This window comes from Puma concolor, chromosome A2 (assembly GCF_028749965.1).
Source record: "Puma concolor isolate L17-30 chromosome A2, mPumCon1.1.hap2, whole genome shotgun sequence".
Taxonomy (NCBI): domain Eukaryota; kingdom Metazoa; phylum Chordata; class Mammalia; order Carnivora; family Felidae; genus Puma; species Puma concolor.
Window position 1 is genome coordinate 154,088,191 of NC_141668.1, and position 20,999 is coordinate 154,109,189.

General features: G+C 49.2%; 2 protein-coding genes and 2 long non-coding RNA genes across 7 annotated transcripts; 1 reads left to right on the forward strand and 3 right to left on the reverse strand.

Moving 5' to 3' along the window:
- Positions 1–101: 101 nt before the first annotated feature.
- TREX1 (three prime repair exonuclease 1) lies at positions 102–1,936 on the reverse strand. Its single transcript, XM_025916451.2, has 2 exons — positions 1,429–1,936; positions 102–1,113 (listed from the first exon to the last, which is right to left on the reverse strand). The coding sequence occupies exon 2, from the start codon at positions 1,090–1,092 to the stop codon at positions 148–150; it is 945 nt and encodes a 314-aa protein (XP_025772236.1). The 5' UTR covers positions 1,093–1,113; positions 1,429–1,936; the 3' UTR covers positions 102–147.
- A 136-nt stretch (positions 1,937–2,072) lies between these two features.
- Positions 2,073–16,349, reverse strand: ATRIP (ATR interacting protein). 4 transcript variants are annotated; one of them, XM_086698296.1, is made up of 14 exons: positions 15,989–16,349; positions 13,971–14,101; positions 12,673–12,843; positions 10,721–10,839; positions 9,364–9,521; positions 7,895–7,996; positions 7,451–7,580; positions 6,578–7,267; positions 3,863–3,999; positions 3,608–3,699; positions 3,099–3,179; positions 2,640–2,892; positions 2,331–2,367; positions 2,073–2,234 (listed from the first exon to the last, which is right to left on the reverse strand). In XM_086698296.1, coding segments are annotated over exons 1-14 (2,349 nt in total). In that variant the 5' UTR covers positions 16,236–16,349; the 3' UTR covers positions 2,073–2,233. The 4 variants fall into 4 exon arrangements, with proteins under 4 accessions (XP_086554422.1, XP_086554420.1, XP_086554419.1 ...); XM_086698294.1 differs by lacking the exon at positions 2,331–2,367 and having other exon boundaries at positions 3,608–3,696; positions 15,989–16,348; XM_086698293.1 differs by lacking the exon at positions 2,331–2,367 and having other exon boundaries at positions 15,989–16,348.
- Positions 10,873–15,555, forward strand: LOC147583613 (uncharacterized). The gene is made up of 2 exons (XR_015248397.1): positions 10,873–11,385; positions 14,060–15,555. It is a non-coding gene; the product is annotated as an uncharacterized LOC147583613 (long non-coding RNA).
- A 2,697-nt stretch (positions 16,350–19,046) lies between the features above and the next one.
- Positions 19,047–20,995, reverse strand: LOC112852907 (uncharacterized). Its single transcript, XR_003222871.2, has 4 exons — positions 20,862–20,995; positions 20,727–20,782; positions 20,557–20,644; positions 19,047–19,262 (listed from the first exon to the last, which is right to left on the reverse strand). It is a non-coding gene; the product is annotated as an uncharacterized LOC112852907 (long non-coding RNA).
- Positions 20,996–20,999: the final 4 nt, after the last annotated feature.

The window sequence follows — 20,999 nt, forward strand, 5'->3', positions numbered from 1 at the left end:
ACTGTGGCACCCTCCGTGTCCCCCTCCCCAGGTGCCTGAGTGTGTGGGCAGAGGTGCAGGAGGCTCTAAGGCTGCCAAGGAGGGTAGACGTGAGTGGTCACTCAGTGCTGCGGGGGCGTCTTTATTAGTCAGACTTTCCTTCTTGGCCTACTGCCCAGGTGTGGCCAGGGACAGCCCATACAGTGTGGCTATTGCCAAGGTCAGGAAGGCCAGCATGCCCAGTGGGGCCAGCAAGCCCTCCCTGGGTGAGGCTCCAGGGCCCTCCATTGGAAGAAGGGCTTTGGGCTTCCTGCCCCTGCCAAGCTTAGGACTAGTGTCCCTGGCTCTAGTCAGGGATACAGTGGCTGCGGTGGCAGATGGTCCTGGTTTGGTTCCAGCAGAGGCTACGACCCCATACATGGGCTTGACAGTGCTGAAGGGTCTGGCGTGAGCATCCACCCAGCGCAGCAGGGCCTGTGGCCTCCACTGACAGATGCTGAGCAGGGCTAGGACGTCCCCCTCAGCCATGTGGGAGTCCGGCGGGGCCTGCCCATACAGGCGTGTGTAGATGCTGGTCAGGCTGTAGCTCTTCCTTGGGCCGTGCTCCGAGTGGCTGCCGGCCTGCTCCAGGGCCTTCAAGGCAGCAATGCTATCCACACAGAAGGCACCGTCCAGAACACTGGCAAGACCTAGTAAAGCCAGCTCTGCTTGGAGCAAGGGGAAGTCATAGCGGTCGCCGTTGTGCGCCACGAGGCACCAGGGCTGTGGCTGGCGCTGCAGGAAGGCTTGGAGCAGGTTGGCCAGGTCGGCATCGAAGCGTTGACGCCCATGTGCTGCCAGCACAGCGGTGCTGAGGCCCGTGATCTTACTGGCTTCTGGGCTGCAGGCCTTCCCTGGAGCCACGCACAGAGAGAGCTTGTCCACCACCCGGGGCGGCGAGGGCACTGTGGGAGGCTGCCCCTGAGGGGTGGGTGGGCTCTCCAGGGCACATCTGTGGACGGCTAGCAGGCACAGCTCCGTGACCTTGGGCCGGGAGGAAGGCAGGCCAGTGGCCTCCAGGTCCAAGAAGATAAGGGTCTGCACGGGACCCGGCGGTGGGGCCTGCGAGCCCATGGTGGGTACCTGCTGCCGAGCCTGGGGAGGAGCATGGGGTGGGGTGGGGCGGGGCTATATGAGTGCCCAGGGGAAAGAGCTGAGGCGGGTGGGGGTGGGGCGGGCAGGAACACATCTTTGGCCTTCTCTGCTCAGGCAAGCACTGTCGGTGAGCTCTAAGACCCGTTTCCAGAGCAGGAAGCCAGAGAAGGTGGGGTGGCTTCCTAAGGGGGACCAGCACATTCAACTGTCTGGGGGAAGGCGTGGCTCCTCCCCTAGCGCCCACCTAGTCTGGGCCTGGGGGGGGGGGGTGGGGTCTTCCCACCCTGCCCCATCCCCGTAGGGGTCCTCACTTACCGAGTAGCAGGCAGGCAGCAATGACTCGGGGTGCAGTCTGGCTGGTTCTTGCTGCTGGCAGCAGTGGCGGGAAGCGAAACTTAGCGTGAGCCCGCCTATGGGCTGTCCTGATCGAGGCCCGCCCTGCTTGTCAGCCTGCCAGGTCTGCCCCTCCCCAGCCTCCCCCCTCGTGACTCCCTGAAGGCCTCAGACCTACAGCTGTGGGCCTGCTGGCTGGCACAATGTGCCAGAGCCCTCATACCATGAGAACCAGCCCAGAGGATGAGGGCAGTGTGCCCAGGCCATCAGGGAAGGCTAGCTCCAGGACTCACGCCTGCCGGGAACCCCTGCTGTGGCCACTTTGCACCCACTCCTTGGCCCCACTTTCTCAGGTCTCCCTGGTATAGGCCAGGGCTGACGGCTCTCTCCTCCCCTGCCACAGGATGGTTTCTTCCCATGGCCTCAGCCCAAAGCGATGACTCAGGACAATTCCACAGGCAGGGCAGGGCTCCTTCCTCAGGGCAGATTTGTTACTATGGGGACAGGCTCTCAGCTCTAGCCAGGGACGGGAAGAAGGATCCTAGCCTTCCCTGGGTCTGGCTCCTGCACCATCCCTCCCACTCAGCTGACACAGATCAGACTCCGGAAACATCAAAAGGCTGGCGTGTTCTCAAACAGCCTGTCACTGCTTTTAATCAGTTGCTGCGGTGAGGAAAGTAGTGGTTCTGGTGCCACTATGTGGCTCCATGCTCACTGGCCTCAGCTACAGTCCATCTCAGGGTCGTCCGCATCCGTTTCAGTGGCACACAGGTCATCCAGGGCTGCCTCTGAGCCAAGAGAAGAGGGATGTGTGGTGAAGGCCTGGAGGTGCTGGGCACTGGGGGGAGACCCACCGCTCCTCCCCCACGCCCGCAGGAACTAACCAGTCCCTTCCACGCCCAGGCCTTGCTCCCTCAGCTACTGCAAGCAAAGTGATACAAAGGCAATTCAGACAGCGATGTTTCTGGAAAAACTGTGGCTCTGCTAGGCCAACTCAACAGATACAAGCAAAAGGCAGCCTGATAAGCTCAGAGAAGACCCAGAGCAGTAAGACAAGTGCGACCCCAGTGCCAGCAAAGGCTGCGTGGAGAGAGGACTGCTGACTTAAGGCCAGGAAGTCTGACTTGTCCGTGAACTTCAGGGAAACCCCCGCATGTGGGCTGGGGCAGGCAGGGGTCCTCCTGCCGGCTTACCTTCACAGTCTGTCACATCAGGAAGCCCTCGAATCAGCATGCTGACCCCTGGCATCACCTGGTCATACTGATGTAGGACCTCCACACAGTGCACAGTGAAGAGCTTGTCCTTCTGGGAGAGGCTGTGCAGCAGCAACACCGTGTCCCGCAGACACCGCACAGTCCGCTTCTGCTGCTCAGTCCTCGGGGGCTCCCCCGCCCTCCGCACTGTCAGCCACTGTCTGTGCAGCATCACTGTGAGTGCTCTGACCACCTAGGGAGAGGGCAAAGACTGAGGCCAGGTCTCAGGGTTCCTGCACCCTAACAGCTTGCTCAGCTGGACAGCACCTTTCCTAACCACCCCAGGTAAGGAGGGCTCCGAGCGGTGGCACCAGGGTTACAAGGAGCAGGGGCGTGCTTGCATAGGGTCACCTTCCCCCGCCCTGACGGAGCTGCCACGCCGTTGGCCCGTGCACTCACCTCCACGTTGCACTGGCAGACAGAGCCAGTGACTGGGGAGGCAGGGCTCTGCACACCAAGCTTAGCCAGGAGCCACACAGCCTAGAACAAGAGCAGACTGTTCCATCCGTGGCAGAACGAGAGCCTGATCAGTGAGGGCTTTCTCAGGCTTCTCCTACAAGTGCTCCAGGTTCCCTTAGCAGCCACCTGTCCACAGTGACATCTAAGGAACGGTGTGGGGCCTTCTCAGGCTAGACTCAGGATCAATACTTGTCTCACCAGCAACCCACCTGCCTCCAGGCCCCAAGCCAGGGTAGGGCCAGTTATTAGGCAGCCCTGCCAAGTGCTGGGACACCCTGGGGTCCACCTGTATTGTACCTGTGTAGTATGGAGCCCCCAAACTGAGTTCACCTTCTTAGCAGCTAGGTAAACTCTTGCTACCAAAATGCATTAAGACTCCATTCTCCCCAGAAGAAGGAGGAACAGTGGCCCTTGGGTGGGGTGGGGTGGTGAGGCTCTGGAGTTTTTACCTCTTGCTCTAGTTGAAGCCACTGTGTCTCCGAGGCCACTTTATCAGGCCTTGACGTGATGTACATGTACAGCAGCAGGAGGAGGCAGCCTTCTGAAAAGGATGCCCCACCTCTCATTCAGGGTCCCCTTCTTACCCAGAGCCCAGGGCACAAGCTGCAGAAGCCCTCAGGAGGCCTCTGAACTATCCCTGCCACCACCCTTCCCTCCAACCTGCAGGAGCCGCCCAACCACCCATCCCCCCTGCCCTGCTTTACCTGAGGGGGAGCAGAGCTGAGGCGCGAGCTTCTCATGGTCCACCAGGAGGGAAAGGAGCTCAACAGTCAGTAGCACGCTGGGCAGGGGGCTCTCGGGGCTGAGGCACTGCGGCAGTACCCGGAACACACACTGGAACCTAAAGCACAGGGGCCCAGAGAAACGGGACACTGGCACCCCAATCCCACAACCATCCTCACTTTTCACCAGAGGCAACGGGAAATTTTGAGCAGGCAGGTACAAGGAGGAGCTGTGGTTCGGACCCGGCTTCAAATGCTGGCCAACCACCACATACTTGCTGGGATATCTGTTTCCTGTGAACCAGTGGGTACTAGCCTTCACCGTGATATTGCCGTGGCTTAGAGAGGATAGGCCCTTGCCAGGCCCAGTGCCACCTGTAAATGGGGGATGCTTCCCTGGACCTGGGGTGCCTGGCTTCCACACTCTCCTGGGCTCTTTCTTGCCTCTGTTCCCAAATAGGGAGGGAGGTCTTAACGAGTGTGAATGTTATAAGCCTACTACCAGAGGGCTGGCCAGGTTCCAGAAGTGACAAATGTGTACTTGGCTATGGTTGGATCTTATGAGACCCCTTGCTTGCTGGCAGACTGTTTTTGCAAATACCAGCTCCCCTGTTACCAATTATGAGAAGGTGCTCACTTGGGGTGTGCACGGGTGTTGGCCTCTGGGCACACTCTCTCCAAGGTCTCACGGGCAAAGAGAACTAAGGAACCAAGTCCCAAGACAACCACTGCTATTTGCTCAACCCACATAGCCTTGTGGATGGGGAGAGGGCAATTCTACATGTGTTCCCCTTCATGCATCTGCAGTGTCTTAGCACATGCCGTCAAGGGTTAAGAGTATTTCTCAGTATGCCATTAGGAAGCAAGGCCTCGTTATTTGGGGTGAAATCATTTTAGAGCAAATCCTGTACGGTGGGTAAGCTGAATGTTTTCAGCCACCAGAGTGTGGAAATTTGCGGGAAACTGGGATTTAACCTGGTGGTTACTCAATTTCGTCATTAGAATGGTCTGTAATCCACTAAAGTCCCTGAAACTATCTGCAAGAAAAATCCATCTTTATATATGATGCAGTGGTTTCTAAATTATTTTTGGGTAGCAGAAAAAAAATTTTTTTCCAGAACCCCCAAACACACAATAGAGAATAGTCCTACTGTTCTGTTTGAAGCTGGGGATGAGACCTCTGCTCAAAAGCCCCTGCCATCCCAGTACCCTGGAAATGACCCAGGACCATGGCTACACCAGATACGGTAGGAAGACATGGGTCTGAGGGGATGATTTGTCCTCAAGCCCGGGTAGGCAAAGGTGCCCTTTCCGAGACTGCTGCCTGCCTGGCTGCTTGTGCTACATCACATACTGCTTTAGAGCTTTGGTGGCATGTGTCCTTAGCTTTCATTCCAAGGTGAGCAGGAAGCTGTGTGGTAGTGGGGATCCTCCTGCAAGATGTAGGAATTCTGAAGCACTGAGTGGGAGGTGGTGCCAGACCGTGATCAAGGGCAAGTCAAGGAGACCAGCTGGAAACTTGCCCTGTATGTTCTCTCTATTCGTACAGCAAATACTGAGTGCTTACAGTGAGCCAGGCTCCATGCTAGGTGTGAGGATGCAGGGCTCTGAGGGTGTCACATGAGCTGGTGAACAGAGGCATCTGTCTGGCCTATGGAAAGCATCCATCAAATAGCTGTTTTTTCATGTCCTTGTGGACAAGCCCAACAGAAAGGGAATGATGGTGTATCTACCAAGAGAACTGGTAATAAAGTGCTTCCTGGAATTCATTCAACAAATATGAAACAAGCAACCAGCCACCATGAGGTAGGTCCATGCCAGACACGTGACAGTTCTGTACCTATTGTGTCGCCCACAGTACACTGCAGTACTGTGCCCGGCTCTGAGGACCACCCCTAGGATGGACCATACCAGCTGGAATATCTTCAGAAGGAAACCAGGATCCAGAAGTGTTTTAGGGAAACAAGTATGCTAAGCTCAGAGACAAAAGCTTAAGGTAAGTGCAGCCAGCAAAGTTGATCCAAATAGAACTGGCCTCTTGGTGGCATGCTGAGGGGGGAGACAGGATTTTTGGATGAGGAGATGGGCTGGATGGTGTTTACAGTTCCTCCCAGTCTTGAGGCTCTGGAATCCCAAGTTAAGAATTTATGACAATAGTGTTCATGAGCTAGGTTCACTATACAACCACTTTCAACAAACCTTAGAAGGAACAGGTAACTTATGGCTTGTGCCAGAGTCGGGCACAATGAGGATGAGCAGATTCCCAGTAAGGTCAGCTTATGGGCTGCCCACACCCTCTGCTTCCTTAGGGAACCCCACCAAACTTAAATGTGGTGTGATACATGGTCTTCACCTGCCTGATCCATGGCCTAGGTTCAAGGCTCTGGGTTCAGTCTTTGTCCTGGGGGCAGGACACTTTTCCATAATGTCTTAAAAGCCTTTCATTACATGTGTCTTTTGCTTACCTGCTGTACAGAGGCAGAATTCAGCCAAGTAAACCACTTCCTTGGTTCTCCTAACACCTGGCCCCACTTTCCATCACTTCAGAACACCCTGAACAAAGCCTCAGAACACAAAACCAAGGCTTAGCCCTGAGCAGTATAGCTAAGATGTGGGCAAAGTATAAGGGCCACAGGATAGACCTCAAGAGGTCACGTGAGACCTGCAAAGAATCATGACTACCATGCAGTGTTATACCTGGGCAGGAAATCAAAGGAAGCATTTTCAGCTAATTTCACCAAAATCTTAAGACACTGGCTCAGGACACTGGTTTGAAGGTGACCTGTTGCTGCAGAAGAGAAAGTCAACAGGTGAAGAAGCATCTTCAGTAGTGGATGCTGGCCTTGGTCATCAGTAAGCCCCCTTGGGACTGAGGACACATCCCCATGATCTTGTCTGTGAACCAGACTCTGGTTTCCTTCCCCAGCGGCAGAATCCACCCCTGCATCTGATAGTAATAGGTGGACGACTGCTCCGCTGTGGCACACCAGGTGCTGAAGAACACTAAGTGAAGCCACAGAGAAGCCTTCCAGGTTGCAAAGTGAGTCCTCAAGGCTGGTCTCTCCCCCAGAGCTCACGTAGGAGGAACTTGTCGGTGAGTCCGCAGGCGCTCCACTTCTCTTGACTGCTGCCAGATCGTGCAGAGCCTGGCAGTGTAAGCCGATAAAGAACTGTACCAGGGGGAGGAGATGCACGGCCCCAGGAAGCTGGCAGAGTGGGAAGGCCCTTCTGCCTCCCTCTGCTTGGTCTCCATCACATGAGCCTTCATCCCTGGCAACCAGATTCAATCCAGTAAGTGCCAGGTTCTGTGCTTCTCTCAGGGCCAAGTGGGGAAATGACCCATCGCGAGAACCTGTGGTCCTCAGGCTTGAAATCCCAGTCAAGGTACTAGCAGCAAATACAAAAGAAAACATACAAGTGTGAGGCGGAGACAAGGGCAAGGGCCCCAAACAACCTGTCTACCGAATTCTCTAGTTTCCCCACCCAGCACACAGACCTCCCAGGCTGGCCAGGACCAGAAAGGAACTTGCTTCCTGGGAACTCCCAGCTTTTCAGGAGTCTGAGGTTTACCTGCCATACCCCAGTGGCTGCAGTAGGGTGCTGGTAGGAGCCTCAGAACAACTGCTCAGGAGGTGGCACAGACCTAGGGATGACCCTGGGATCAAAGGCTGCTTCAGGAGAAGGTTTATCAAAATGGAACCTGCAAAAGACAAGGTGATTCTAGAAGGTTCTGACAAGGGAGGCCTTTTCTGTGGCTTCAGAAGGAAAAGTGAGGATTCCTTGGATGTTAACTGTCCTCTAAGCTGCCACTAAGCCCCACTGAGATGCCTGTGGGTGCTGAGGGCTCTGGGATGTAACTGCTATAGTCTTCTGCTAAGTCACAGACTGTTACTCCCCTGGCCCCTCTGAAGGACTGCCTGGGGTGCTGCTTCTCAGAGGCAATTCTACCATAGCACTGCAGAGGATGCCCAGAGCTGTGCAGGCCTCCTGCACATGGAGCAGGGCTTCTGGTACCTTGAGTGTTTGATCTCTGCATCCAGCTGTCAACAAGTCTTTTCTGCGACTCTTCTTGCTTAATGGGGTCACCTCCCAGATTGTGGCTCTTATTCTCTACAACTAAATAAAATGTGAATCAAAACTTGAGCACAAAAGCACAGGCATATCAAAACTCTTGAACGTACCGAGTTTCATTTTTCTCTCTCTCTTTTTTTTTTTTTTAAGTAAACTCTACCCCCAATACGGGGCTCGAACGCACAACTCTGAGATCGAGAGTCACGTGCTCTATGGACTGGGCCAGCCAGGCACCCCATAATGAATTTAAAACAGAGATTGTTCTACTTCCTCAACCTTGGATCAAATCAAGAACCAGAGCAACTCAAGAACCCTTGCATCATTGCCTCCCTCATGAAAAACAGGAACTCATACAAGGAAAGGAAAAGAAAGTTGTTTGCTCCACTTTAAAAGGATGCAATAACATGAAAGCAGTAACCACGAACACTTATTATGTGCCAGACAAACCCTGTTCTAAGAGCTGTACCCATGTTAGCTCATCTGTTCCTCAAAGCACCCCGAAGAGGAGGTGTCATCTCCTCTATTTTACATATAGAGAAACTGAGGCACGGGTTAAGGGACTTGCTCCAATCACACAAGCCAGTAAGTAGTGTGACCGGGACTCCTGTCAGGCTGGTGGGCTCCAGTGCCTGCCCACAACACCATCCTATACTGTTCCTGTAGTTGCCAGGTACCAAAAATGTGAGTGGTTGAGGTCCTCAGAGGTGGCATGAGGGCCAACGACTTGAACAGGTGGATGGTGGTAGGAGAGAGGTGATATATTGGAATGGTAAGATAAACTGACACAGCATATTCTCAGAGTAAAAACCTACCAATGCTAGACTGTGTCCCTCTATAAGGCAGTAGCATGCCCTCAGTCTGGACTGAGCTGTATAAACTCAAGGCTGCAAGGAACACAGGTACCTGATACTAGCTGTGTTTCTGGCACATCAATGGATGGTGACTGGGGAGGTTTTAAAATATGCCTGCAAATTCTACAAACACTTCTCTTCAAAAGGTGCAGCCTAGTTTCCTTCCCGTTGAACATGGTTTCTAACAAACAAAATGTGGCAAAAGTGATGCTATAGGACTCCCGAGGCCAGGCCATAAAAGGGATAGCTTCCACCTCGCTCTCTCTGGTTTGTTAGCTCTAGAGGAGGCCATCCACCAGGTTATGACATCACCCAAGTAGCTCCGTAGAGAGACCCACGTGTGGAGAAGAACTCCATTGCCAGTCATGTGAGTGAGCCACTCTGAATAGATCCTCCAGCCCCAGACGAGCCTTCAGTGATTCCAGTCCCCACAGGGACAAACCATCTCCTCTTTATCAGAACTGTTGTCCCACAGAACCAGGAGGAGTACTTATTGTTGTTTTAAGCCACAAGGTTGAATAATCGGTTACACGGCAACAGATGACAGACAGACTGACTTACCCTCTCTGCCCACCAGGGACTTATATCCTGGCTCTGTCTGGAAGGGGTGGGGAAGGGACATGTTAGCACTAAAAGACTCCTTTGTAGGGAAAGATGGTTTTCCGAATTGTGGAGAACATGCTTCTGGCTTTATAGCCACAGAAGGGCTTTTCCTAGGACTGGAAAAAGTTAACTATGAAAGCAAAGTAATGATTCTGCTAAAACCACTTAAAATACCTGGTTATAAAACTTCTAACAAATGTTAAACTTTTCATGTTTAAATGTTTAAATGGTAAACCTGCTCCGGCCCATGGCCAATGTCTAGGTGCTTTGACCAAAGGTTTTTATCTGTTATATATTAGTCATTCTTTGTCAGTCAGGATAGCAGTGCAAAACTCAAGGCATTTTGATCCAGATGGTGGAAAAACTCTTTCATTTCTGTATTCTTCTAATAATCACCCCAAAACATTGGCCATAATTCCATTACAACTTCCAATTCCACCAAAATCTTTTTAATATGGAACAGCCTCTTATTTAATCGTTCCCAGGGGCTGGATTCAAAGATTTTCAGTAGAAAGAAGGTCTATTAAAAGGCGTGTTGTTGTGTTTTGCAACTTGAAAACAGCCCGTTCCTCAGTGCCAGGGGTTTTGTGTTAGGGAAGCAGTCTTAACCCCCCCCCCCCCCCCCGAGTGCATCAGACAACACCAAGAGCCTTCTGTCAGAGACGTGTGATGAGGTGGGGATGGACCCCTCTGTTCTCCTGTCTTATTTGGACTAAGCTAGGCAAAAAGAGTTTAATTTCATACCCTGTCCATTATGAACAAAGGCAGCAGAATGTTCAATATTCAGAAAAAGACACGCTGACCCACACTGTTCAAAATTCAAGGCTGATATCAACGGTGTGCCAGACTTCTCTGGCAGGCAAGGCGCAGGACAGGACCATTAACAAGCTGATCACATCTACAGCAAAGGCAGGGGCTATTAGACAAAGGTCCCAAGGCAGTAAATGAGAAAAAATATTCCAAGTAGTTGGGACTGAAATACGCTCATACTTGGGGCAAAACTGATTATTTGAAACACATTACATAAAAATGAAGACTGGGTCACCCCAAAAGTTTAGAAAGCATCTTTCCAGCCCTTTTTTAGTCCTGAGTATAAAGTCCTATAGAGGAAGCCCTTCTAGAGTGTGAGGCCTTTATGCGGTGATGCACCAAACCATTCAAGCCTCATCTAAACCACCTTTGAAGCCTTCAGGAAAGAGGATCTATGTCCAAATGGCAAAGTTTAAACAGCCTTCATTCAAGACTAACCTGACATTGTTACTCAGACTTTCTAATAAACAATGCAAAACAACTCTCCTTCCAGCATCATCATTACCTGGCATGGAGAATGGAGGGAGCAGCCAATTTATTTGCTCGTTCACTGCTTTGAAGCTTTGTCCTTAATTCATTCATCTCAGCATCTTTAAATTGGAGTTCGGACTGCAATGATTGGAGCTGGAAGGCAAAAACAACACACTCATGGTAACCCATCATACGTGCAAAAATATCTCTGGGCTTCAAAGTCTCAAGCTCATAAAGGAAAACAAACAATGAGAAATAAGTATAAAAGTTTGCTGTGACATAGATGCCCTATAATATCAAGCTTTCCCCTTCCTCCTCAAAGACAGCATGGTATTCTAGAAAGACATTTTGACCTGAACTGTTGCAAGGTAGTTTGTGAAGGTTCAAATACCATTTACTCGGCCTCTTTAAACTTTGGCTTATCTGTAACACAAACCCCTGTCTTTGTGGTTAGGGGGGATTAAATAGGAAGGATGAATGTGAAATGCCCAGCCTAGAGCTTGGTGAGGCGCCTTATCACACAGTAACATGTTAACCTTTTAATGGACATAATGGTGCACAATTCCAGGTCTTCTTGAAATTTTACCAAAACGCCACGCAGCACGGGGAGACCTGCTCCAGCCCATGGCCAGCAGTAACTGCTATTATTCCCTGAGCACACTCTGTGCCTGTATGGCACCAGTCACAGCACCAGTCACAGTAAGTGTGGGGCTGTTTAAGTCTTACAGCAACCCTTCTAGTTATTTCCTGGGACAGATAATGGAAATGAATCACAGAGCTGAAGTCACTACCCTGAGGTCGCCATTTATCATATGTGATAAAGCCAGGATTCAAACTCTAGTTTGTCTGATTACAACTCCCTTGCTCTTCATCATGGATGCGGAAGGAAAACTACTGCTGTTAGTGCTGGGCACAGGTTAGTGCTTCTTTAAAGTTTGCTAATTTGCTAATGGATGGCAGAATAAGATCCATTCCTTGAGACTGAAGCCTTGGGAAGTGCTGAAGAAAAGTGGCAGTATGTATGGACACCTATTAATTTCTTCCCAAAACAGCAACTCCCTCCCTTGAGAAACAATCATGTCCCTACCTCTATGTGATTTAAAAAAATTTTTTTAACGTTTATTCATTTTCGAGAGACACAGAGAGACAGAGCGTGAATGGGGGAAGGGCAGAGAGAGAGGGAGACACAGAATCCGAAGCAGGATCCAGGCTCTGAGCTGTCAGCACAGAGCCCAAAGTGGGGCTCGAACTCACGAACTGTGAGATCATGACCCGAGCCGAAGTCGGATGACCAACCGATTGAGCCACCCAGGTGCCCCTCCCTACCTCTATGTGATTTAAATGGGAGCTGTCATCTCTGTGGTTACAGTGACTGGGTCAGGGACAGGCACCTGACCCAGGTTAGAACAATTAGAGCCTTCAGATGAAGGAGCCCAAGTTTTCAGTCTGCTCTGGAGCTATGAAATAGGAGCCCAGGAGCTTCTGGAGAACACATCCTTTACCATAAGAATGGAGTCTGTCTGTAGACTAGGGAGTAAAGATGAATCCTGGCAAGGCTCCAGTCATTTAAGGCCCCAGCACACCTGTTTTTTCCCAGACTTAGGTATAGAAGTCAATACATTTCCTTTTGGCCTAAGCTAGGTCAACTGAGTTTCTGATCTGCCAAAAAGCTCTTACTTAAGTCTATTTCTGGAAAGTCTAAGCTATTGATTTATTCCTGCCAAGACCACCTACCACAACTACCACAACAAAGCAGTTTCAACTAAGTCCTTTTACAAACCTCATGCAGAGCCTGGAAAAAAAGTATATGCATATATGAGAAATTATTTAAGACAAAAAAAAAAAAAAAAACTGTTGAAATCTTCCTGGAAGATTTACAGGCTCTTTGGTCATTATTGCTTCTAAAAGAACTCAGTGAGCAGGCAAAGCTTGTGTCTAGAACAAGGGGAAAAAAAAAGGGGGGGGGGGGAAGCAGTTCTGGGTCACCTTTTTTGAAAATTCCTTTTCTTTGTCACTGAGCACTTGAGTTTTCTCTTGTTCAAGGAGGAAATGTGATCTTCTCTGTTCCTCTAGAATGGATTCTGTCTGATGCAATGAGTCCCGCAAAATTTTTATTTCTCCATTTTTAATGAGAACTTCTTCTTCCATTGCTTTCATCTGTAAATCCAAAATCAATCTTGTGAAAAGCTTATAAGGGAAAGTTATATATGTACTTGTTTCAACATATAGCTAGGGAGACAGAGAAAGCACATGTAAACTATGTTCTACAGACCGATGAGTTCTCAAAATATATCCATACCAACTAGTTACCACTATGGTCTGCTAGGCCCATTTGTGGGACAGGTGACATTCAGAAAGCTTAAGGAGACACTGTCATTCACACATGCAGATTCTGTAGGTTCTAGTAAGTATTAAACAATCTGGGTCACACACTTCACAGATCTCAAGTTTCATACTATGTTTCTAGTTTTCCTAGGGACCTACAGATAGATGGTCACATAAAGGATGTCTGCTTTTTTGTAAAACTGCTAACAAATACAGTAGCCTTTATGATGTTGTGTTCCTTATAAAAGACATATGCTATAAATTTGTCTCAGTGCTGTGACAGAAAGTTTGTATCACTTTTTGGATCTGATGTACAGTTTCCTTTGTTGACTAGTTGTTAGGAACTAGGATTTGGTTTCTTCCAGTTTAAATTTTCTGCCTTTCTTTCCCCAGCCTTCCCTCATTTCATGGGGATGAATCTGGACTCCTGTTTTACTTTATTTTTTAAGTTTATTTGAGAGAGGGAGAGCAAGAGGAGGAGGGGCAGAAAGGGAGGGAGAGAGAGCATCCCAAGCAGGCTCCTCACTTTTCATGCGCAGAGCCCGATGTGGGGCTCAAACCCATGAACCATGAGATCATGACCTGAGCTGAAAACAAGAGTCAGTCGCTTAACTGACTTGAGCCACCCAGGTGCTCCTGGACTCTTGTTTTAAAACTTTTATATATTTTAGGGGTACCTGGGTGGCTCAGTTGGTTAAGCATCTGACTTTGGCTCAGGTCATGGTCTCACAGGTTCGTGGGTTCAAGCCCTGTGTCACGCTCTGTGCTGACAGCTCAGAGCCTGGAGCCTGCTTCAAATTCTGTGTCTCCCCCTCTCTCTCTCTGCCCCTCCCCTGCTCACTCTCTTTCTCTCAAAAATAGATAAACATTAAAAAAAAACTTTTATATAGTTTATTCTACGGTGCTTTATAACACATGCATAAGTGCATACATTAGCTATAAAACCACAAGTCACTTACCTTTTCTTTAAGTTCTTTGTATTGTGCCTGAAGTACCTCTAATTCAAAATTCTCTTTAACAGGAACATATTCTCTGTTTTTCCCTGCAGGAGTTTTTGACATCCCATCTAATCTGGGGACCTTATGAACATCTGTAAAAAAACAGTTCCCATATACTTTTCTGGATCCAACACTTTCCCACTTTTGCCAGTCAATGCTGAAAAGAATCACTCTTGAAAGCAAATTAGAGAAAGATCTAGTAAGCAGTATAGGTATTTTCCAACCTAAGAACATGATTCAAACTCATAAATGATCCTTATGAAATGACAAACAGATCCTGCCTCCCCCTACTCCCCACCCCTCAATTTTAAGAGTATCATCTAAAGGCTGAAAAGGTGCTGTGGGAACCTCACTGGTCAGAACTTGGTGATCTGTTATTCGACAATATTTACTGAGCACCTATACCTATACCTACTGAGCACCGGGCACAGTCTAGTCTCTAAAGGTACAGTGGTGAGCAAAATGGATACAGTCCTTACACTCATGAAGCTTAGAGGACATTCAAAAATAATTAAATAAATGTAAAATTACAACTGTGATAAGAGCTACACAAGAGAACAAGTATAGGAAAGCCAAGTATATGGATCCAACTGGAATGACTGGAAGGCTTCCCAAGGAAGTGATGACTGAGGTGAGAGCTAAACAAGCAGGAATTAAGCAGATGAGTGGGGATGGGGAACGGATGGGAAGAATACTCCGTGTATGAGAAACAGCAATGTGCAATTTTTGTATTGTAAGGAAGTCGGGAGAATTCAAGAAATGAAGGCAGGTCAGTGTGGCTTGAACCCAGAGAGAGTGGGAAAGGGCCAGACCATGCTGGGCCTTGTAGGCCATGATATGGACTTTGATCTTTATACTGGAGACAGTGGGAAGCTATGAAAAGGCTTTCAGCAGGGATGTGCACTTGTATCTATGTGAGACAAAGCCAGATTTGAGTTCTGAAAAGATCACTCTGGCTGTAGTATGAAGTCTGACTTATAGGGAGTCAAGACTGGCAACGGGGAGACCATTTAGCAGATGATCATCCAGAGGAAGGAATGATTGTAACATAGATCAGGGAGAATGGTAGAGATAATGGAAAGAGGATGGGTTCCAGAGATGGATAAAGAAGATAAAGTTACAGGACTTGGCAAGGGATTAGATGTATGGTCAAGGAAGAGGAACTGTTGCTTTGTGCCACCTGATGGAGACCGGTAGTAGTCACGGTTGTACAGAATATTTGGTCATTAATGAACGTTTTCTGAATGTCTGCTTTGCCAGGCACCATGCTGGCAATACTGGAGAATGACTGGACTCCCAGATGAATGTGTGGGATTTAAGATGCCTGTGAGATATCCAAGTACAGATGCAAGATGCCCTCAAAACAGTTCTCCTTCTGTGAGCCCCACAAGACTTCACTCACTCCCCAGCTAGAAAGTAAGCTCCCGAAGAAAGGAGTTTTTGTCTTTTGTTCATTGCTAAGTGTGCTGCAGTTCCTAAGGTTTTGGACACCTAGTACAATTTACTGGTTGTATAACGGAATAAACCTCTTTCATCTCTTGCCTCAGCTAGGCCCTTCTTATGTTCATGTGGCCCAAGGAGGACAGTAATCTTCGTTAGATCTAAAGCCTCTTAAACCTGTCACAAGAATGGGTCCCCATGGGTAGTGACGGTTCTGATGATGGTGGTTGTGTTCCAAGGATCTTTGCCTAGAACCAAGAACTTGGTGGCCCAAATTTTAACTACAGGAAAAGGTTAACTGAACTTTCTGTATTTCAAATTGGCTGTTTTGACATTCTTAATACAGTACTCCCACAACTCAAAGGACCTTTTGGAACACAACCTGTGCCTAAATGAAGCCGTTCCTATATTTTGAGAACGGCAGCGTGGGTGCAAGACACTGGGTCAGCGGTCGCCGTGGGGTTCCGAAGCCACAGCCATCACGTAGTTCTGGCGAGATCTGCACCACCCTCCGGGAAAAGGCCCCGAGGCGCACTCACTGGACACGTCCCGAGGAGCGGCCGGGCACTGGCTCAGGGCCTGCGACGCGAGGGTGTCGAGTTCCTCCAGGTCGTCAGCGGTGAAATCCCCGTGCGCGCCGAACGGGTCTTCGGGGTCCGGGGCAGCGGCTGCGGGGAAGCCTCGGGCTCGCTTGCTCGGAGGGTGCCCGGTGCTGGGCGGCGGGCCAGAGCTAGGCGCCGGAAGCCCGCTCCGCCTCCTGCTGCCCGGCGCGGGGGTTCCAGCCATGCCTCCGCTGGTCAGTCTCCCAGGGCACCGAGTAAGGCCTGGTCGCCGCGAGACCAGAGGGCTGGACCAACCGCCCGCGCGCCGCCGCTCGCCTCAGCCGCTAGGGCCACGCCCCCGAGCCCACGGGCGAATCGGCTGCCAGCCGGAGAGCGCGGAAGAATGACCGAATCTGAACGCGTCGCCGTGCTCCGCTGAGTGCCGGCCTTTCTAGGTGTTGCCCCGCCCTCCCAGCCCAGTTCTGCCTGGTGCTCAAATACCGGCGGCTGGCTGTCCGTAGGCGAGTGGCGGGCGTTGTGCACCGCTATCCACGTTACTGGAGAGCAGGGCCGAGGCTCACCAGTCTTACAGCGCGGGGGCCTCCGCGCCCCTCCCTGGCATCCAGTATACAGCCTCGGTGGAGTTCGCCCTGACATTCACACGTACACCTGTGAATCGAGACCCGCAGCATTCAGGGGTTTGGTCTCTGCGACTTCGCTGTTTTCCTCCCGCTGGACTCACATACCCAGAGGCTCTCTCGGGGAGGAAAGAGTCTGGGAGAGCGGGGTTGGGTGAAGAGTATGAATACAGCTTTTGTGAGCAGACATCTTAGAGAACAGTAAATGTTTTGAATGTGTGCATTTAAGGTAGGTTTGGGGAAGAAAGGTGTAAGGAAGAGGGGTGATCCTGAGAACGATGTGCCTGTGTTGGAGAATGTGGGAACTGTCAGACTGTTAACATTCATTTCTCTGAGAGTGGCTGAGTGTTTTTGTCCCAAGGACATGTCATAAATGAATAAGGCTCAGGAGGTCAAGAAAGGCCCCTTGGAAGTGGCACCTGGGTTGTCCTCTGGGTTGAGCAGGAGTTATCGAGTTAGCAAGGAGGCTGGCATACAAGCCTATTCAGACAAGAATAGGACACCAACATGGAGTCCACACAAATGCCAGGTAGGAGTTGTGGCAAAGAGAGAAGGTAAGGCTTCAAAAAGGAGCAGGACTCGGGCAGGATTTTATTAGGCAGTGGTGGTGTGCAGGACAGTTAGCAGGAACAGGCTGTTTCTTGCACAGTGCCAAACTTAGCTTGTAAGTGTCCTATGAATGTTTATGAAAACAGTAAATGAAAGGGATATAGTTGTCAGGATTTGGAAGGTCTTGAATACCTGAGTTTAGTTTTTGAGACAACTAGTAGGTTCCTTCAGACAGATGCCCAAATGTTGAATGCTTAAATCTTCATTACTGCGGGTTTCTGGTCTTGTAAAGAGATAGGATTGTACTTCATTTGTCAGGAAGGATTAGGTTCCACCAAATAAAAGTAGTAGCTGTCGGGCAATGTGCTGGCACTGGCAAAGAAGGGCTGTTCTCAGCCCTACAGGGAATGCCTGAAGTCCAAAGGTGTGCAGGCTGTGGAACTTTCCAGGAGAGGACCAAAGTAGGCCCTTTATCCTCTCCTGTTAAGTCAAGTACCTTAGAGTCGTAAAACAGACTTCAATCTATAAAAACCTTTTCCAGTTTTGACTTAGCAAGATCTGAATAGTTCCAGAACCCTTTTTGAAAACAAATGGTCAGAGATAGCTTAGCATTATTAGCATAATTTACAGTGTTATCAAGGGCCTAGAGGGGAAATCCAAAGACTTGTGCCTCTGAATTGTTTCTCTCCCTCCCTGTCTCTCTCTCTATATATATGTGAATGCAATATATATATGCATTTAGTATACATTATGGCCTCTGTCTCCTTCAGTTTACTCCTCCTAGAGTCAAGGGTGATAATCAACAAATATTAGGAGAAAAAAAATGAAACAAACAATTGGGACTACTACTTCATATAGAGTGGTAAGGGACGAGTGCACTACTTTTAGTCCTCTAAAGGAAGGGAGGTAGTCTCCAGTATACAAATGAGTGACAGGCAGAGGCAAGAGTTGGTGAAAACGGTGAGGCAGCTTGCTTGCGCTGTAGGCCATTGTGCAAGATGGACCAGGGGATGAATGGTGAATATCCAAGGATAGGGAGTGGCATCCAGATCCCTTAGGGCCTGACTGGTCATTGTAGGGACTCTAGCTTTTTCCTAAGAAGCCACTGAAGAATTCTGAGCCAAGAAGAGACAAAAGTATGACTTTATGGTTTAGCAAGACCATCCTGTCCTGAGTGAAGGTTAAACTGTAGAGGAGCAAGGGTAGGGGTAGGAAGACAAATTTGGATATGACTGCAATAATCCAGGTGAGGGATTTTAGGTTAGAATGGGGGAGTGATACTGGAGGAAGTATATAGGGGCCAGACTGAATTTTGCTGATGGGTTGAATGTGGGATACTCATCATTCCCTAGCAAGGAAACTTAGCAAGGACCTTTCTGAAGCCCTAGTGTAAATGCAGACCGGCGGGGGGGGGGGGGGGGGGGGGGGGAGGGTTCAGGATAAACTTCGTTCTTAGAAACTTTCAGAAAGTCTCTCCTTTCCGGTTTTATTCCCTTTATGATGTATATTGTATGTAACAATGTTGCCCTCTTCCACAACAGAGAAATCTGTTGAAAACAGGAATCACTCTTCGGTGTATGTGCAGGATGCCCACATGAAAGATGAACAATCCCATTACAACAAATGGCAATGTGGAGGTCATAACAGAGAAAGACGTTTTTTTCCCCCAAAGTACATATTCTTGCATTAGCCTCATGTATTGTATTCCATCGGGTATACAACTATAAAAAACAACCATTTCAAATGAGTTGGTTTAATTCCAGGTGGAACAGAGTTCAGGACAGAACAAAGAGTGAAGAGCACACACTGGCAGGACTTCGGGCTAGGTTTACTCTGACCTCACAACAAAGGCAGAAATGACTGAATGATAAGAGAACATGAGCCACTGATTTTATTATTATTTTTTTACAAAAGTTTATTCTTAAATGTACAATAGGATCTAAGACAACATTCTATCTATAGGTGGCAACAGATGCTATGGCAGGAAATCCAGATGTTTAAACAGGAATGGAATTAAAGATCACCATTGCCTCGGGTACAAGGGACGGCTTACTTTTTGCCAGATTTCTTAATTCCACCTGTGGCTGCAAAAGGAAAAAAATGTCTCAGTTAAGAAAAAATATAGTCCTTATGGCAGAAGTGCCAGAGGCCTTATAAGGATCATTGAAAGGCTCAACTCTTGTGCTGGGCATTCTTTTTGACACAAGCATGTATAGGACTTTCCCAATAGTCTACTCTGGGTAATATCAGAATGAGGATGAGGCAGGGGCCCAAATAATGGCTGTGCCCTGGCCTGGATCTATATTGTTAAGTATTTCACACACTAGCTCATTTAATCCTCATCCCCCATCAACCCATTTTACAGATAATGAAGTGCTAGTGGTAAGTGCTGTTCAAAATTATAAATTGGTATGTGACAAAGCCAAGATTCCACCCTGGGTAGTCTGATGTCCAGGTCCACATTCTCAACTGCCACATCACAGTACATATTATGATCCTGGGGTCTGGTTTACTATCTTTATTTTACTCAATTTACATCTGACTATATATTTGGCATACAGTAAGTACCTTAAGAAATAGCTGATTTACCTTCCTGTACACAATCACAGATTAAAGGAAGGTACAAAACACCTTACATTCCAAAAGGGAATCTCAGTAACTAGAATCTCAGCCTTGTGAATCAATTAAAACCCACTAGGATAGAAGTCTTGGAAAGCCCTGGATGACACTCCCACCATCCCACCCTCCACCAGCCCCAGTGTAGCTCATATAGGGCACAAATAACCATGGAAGAAATTATTCACTAGTGGGATGAATGTAAACAGCATTTAAGAAGCACAGAAAAGTTCGGGCTGTTGGGCTTGAAAAATATTTTGATACATAATCCATTTTTCCTACATAAAAGAAGTAAAATGGTGGGGGATTAGGTTAAAAGAGCATACAACGCAATAGCACATTAAGGAGTTTTAGTCTAGGCGCATTCAGAAGTCAAGACTCAGTATGCAAAAGTATTTACTAGAATTAACAATATGAGCGGTAGGTCAAGAAATGTCATAAGCAAAAAGTAGCAAATACGAATTTGGGGCAAGAAATAGTGAAGACTGTTTGGAAACTCAACTCTAAGATATATGAATCTCTGTGTTTCCATCTCTGCTGTTTCCCTAAAGAAAAGAAGACCAGAATGCCTGGGAGAAAAGAGATTCCATTTCCAGGACCGGTCTGGCTCCCGCCCCTCCCCGCTGCTGCGAATTCAAGCTGGGTGGGGGTCGTCCGCAGTAGCTGACACGAAGAATCGAAACCTCACCAATGAGATAGGAAACAGACCAAAGAGATGCTCAGAACGTTTGCCCGGCTTGAGCTCTATTTGCCCTCACTTACCCAGGGGGCCCTTCCCCGCGGCCTTCGCTTTTAGCTCCTCGAGTTTCTTCTGCTCCTCTTTCTGTTTCTGCTTGAATGCCTTATCTTCCTAAGGAGAGGCAGACGGCGTTCACTCGAAGCAGATTCCCCAGTCCCTCCGCACCCTCCCACGCCTCCGCGCTCGCCCTCACCTCGTCCATCTCCTTGGCCTGCTTCTTGGGCTGCTTCAGGGGCTTCTTCTTGCCACCTGTAGGCGACACAAGCATGCTCAGTTCCGTCCCCGCCGAGTACTATCCCTCTCCACCCCGCCGCCCCGGCACACTCACCTTCGCGGCCGGACATGGCGCCTGCCGCCCCTTCCCCAGGCCCTGCCACCGGAAGCGAAGCACTCCTACCCACCCCCTGTGCCTATACCTCCGCGCGGGCCCGCTGATTGGCTCCTGGTCAGGAAGCTGTGCTCCCGC

What these genes read in the sequence shown, in the direction of transcription:
- TREX1 (XM_025916451.2), bottom strand. Translation starts at nt 1,092, where the DNA reads ATGGGCTCGCAGGCCCCACCGCCGGGTCCCGTGCAGACCCTTATCTTC.
- ATRIP (XM_086698293.1), bottom strand. Translation starts at nt 16,235, where the DNA reads ATGGCTGGAACCCCCGCGCCGGGCAGCAGGAGGCGGAGCGGGCTTCCG. An exon ending in ACAAAGAACTTAAAGAAAAG is followed by an intron (nt 12,844 to 13,970) that starts GTAAGTGACTTG and finishes TTGGATTTACAG; the next exon opens with ATGAAAGCAATGGAAGAAGA. An exon ending in GGCTTCAACTAGAGCAAGAG is followed by an intron (nt 3,180 to 3,607) that starts GTAAAAACTCCA and finishes CTCTTGTTCTAG; the next exon opens with GCTGTGTGGCTCCTGGCTAA.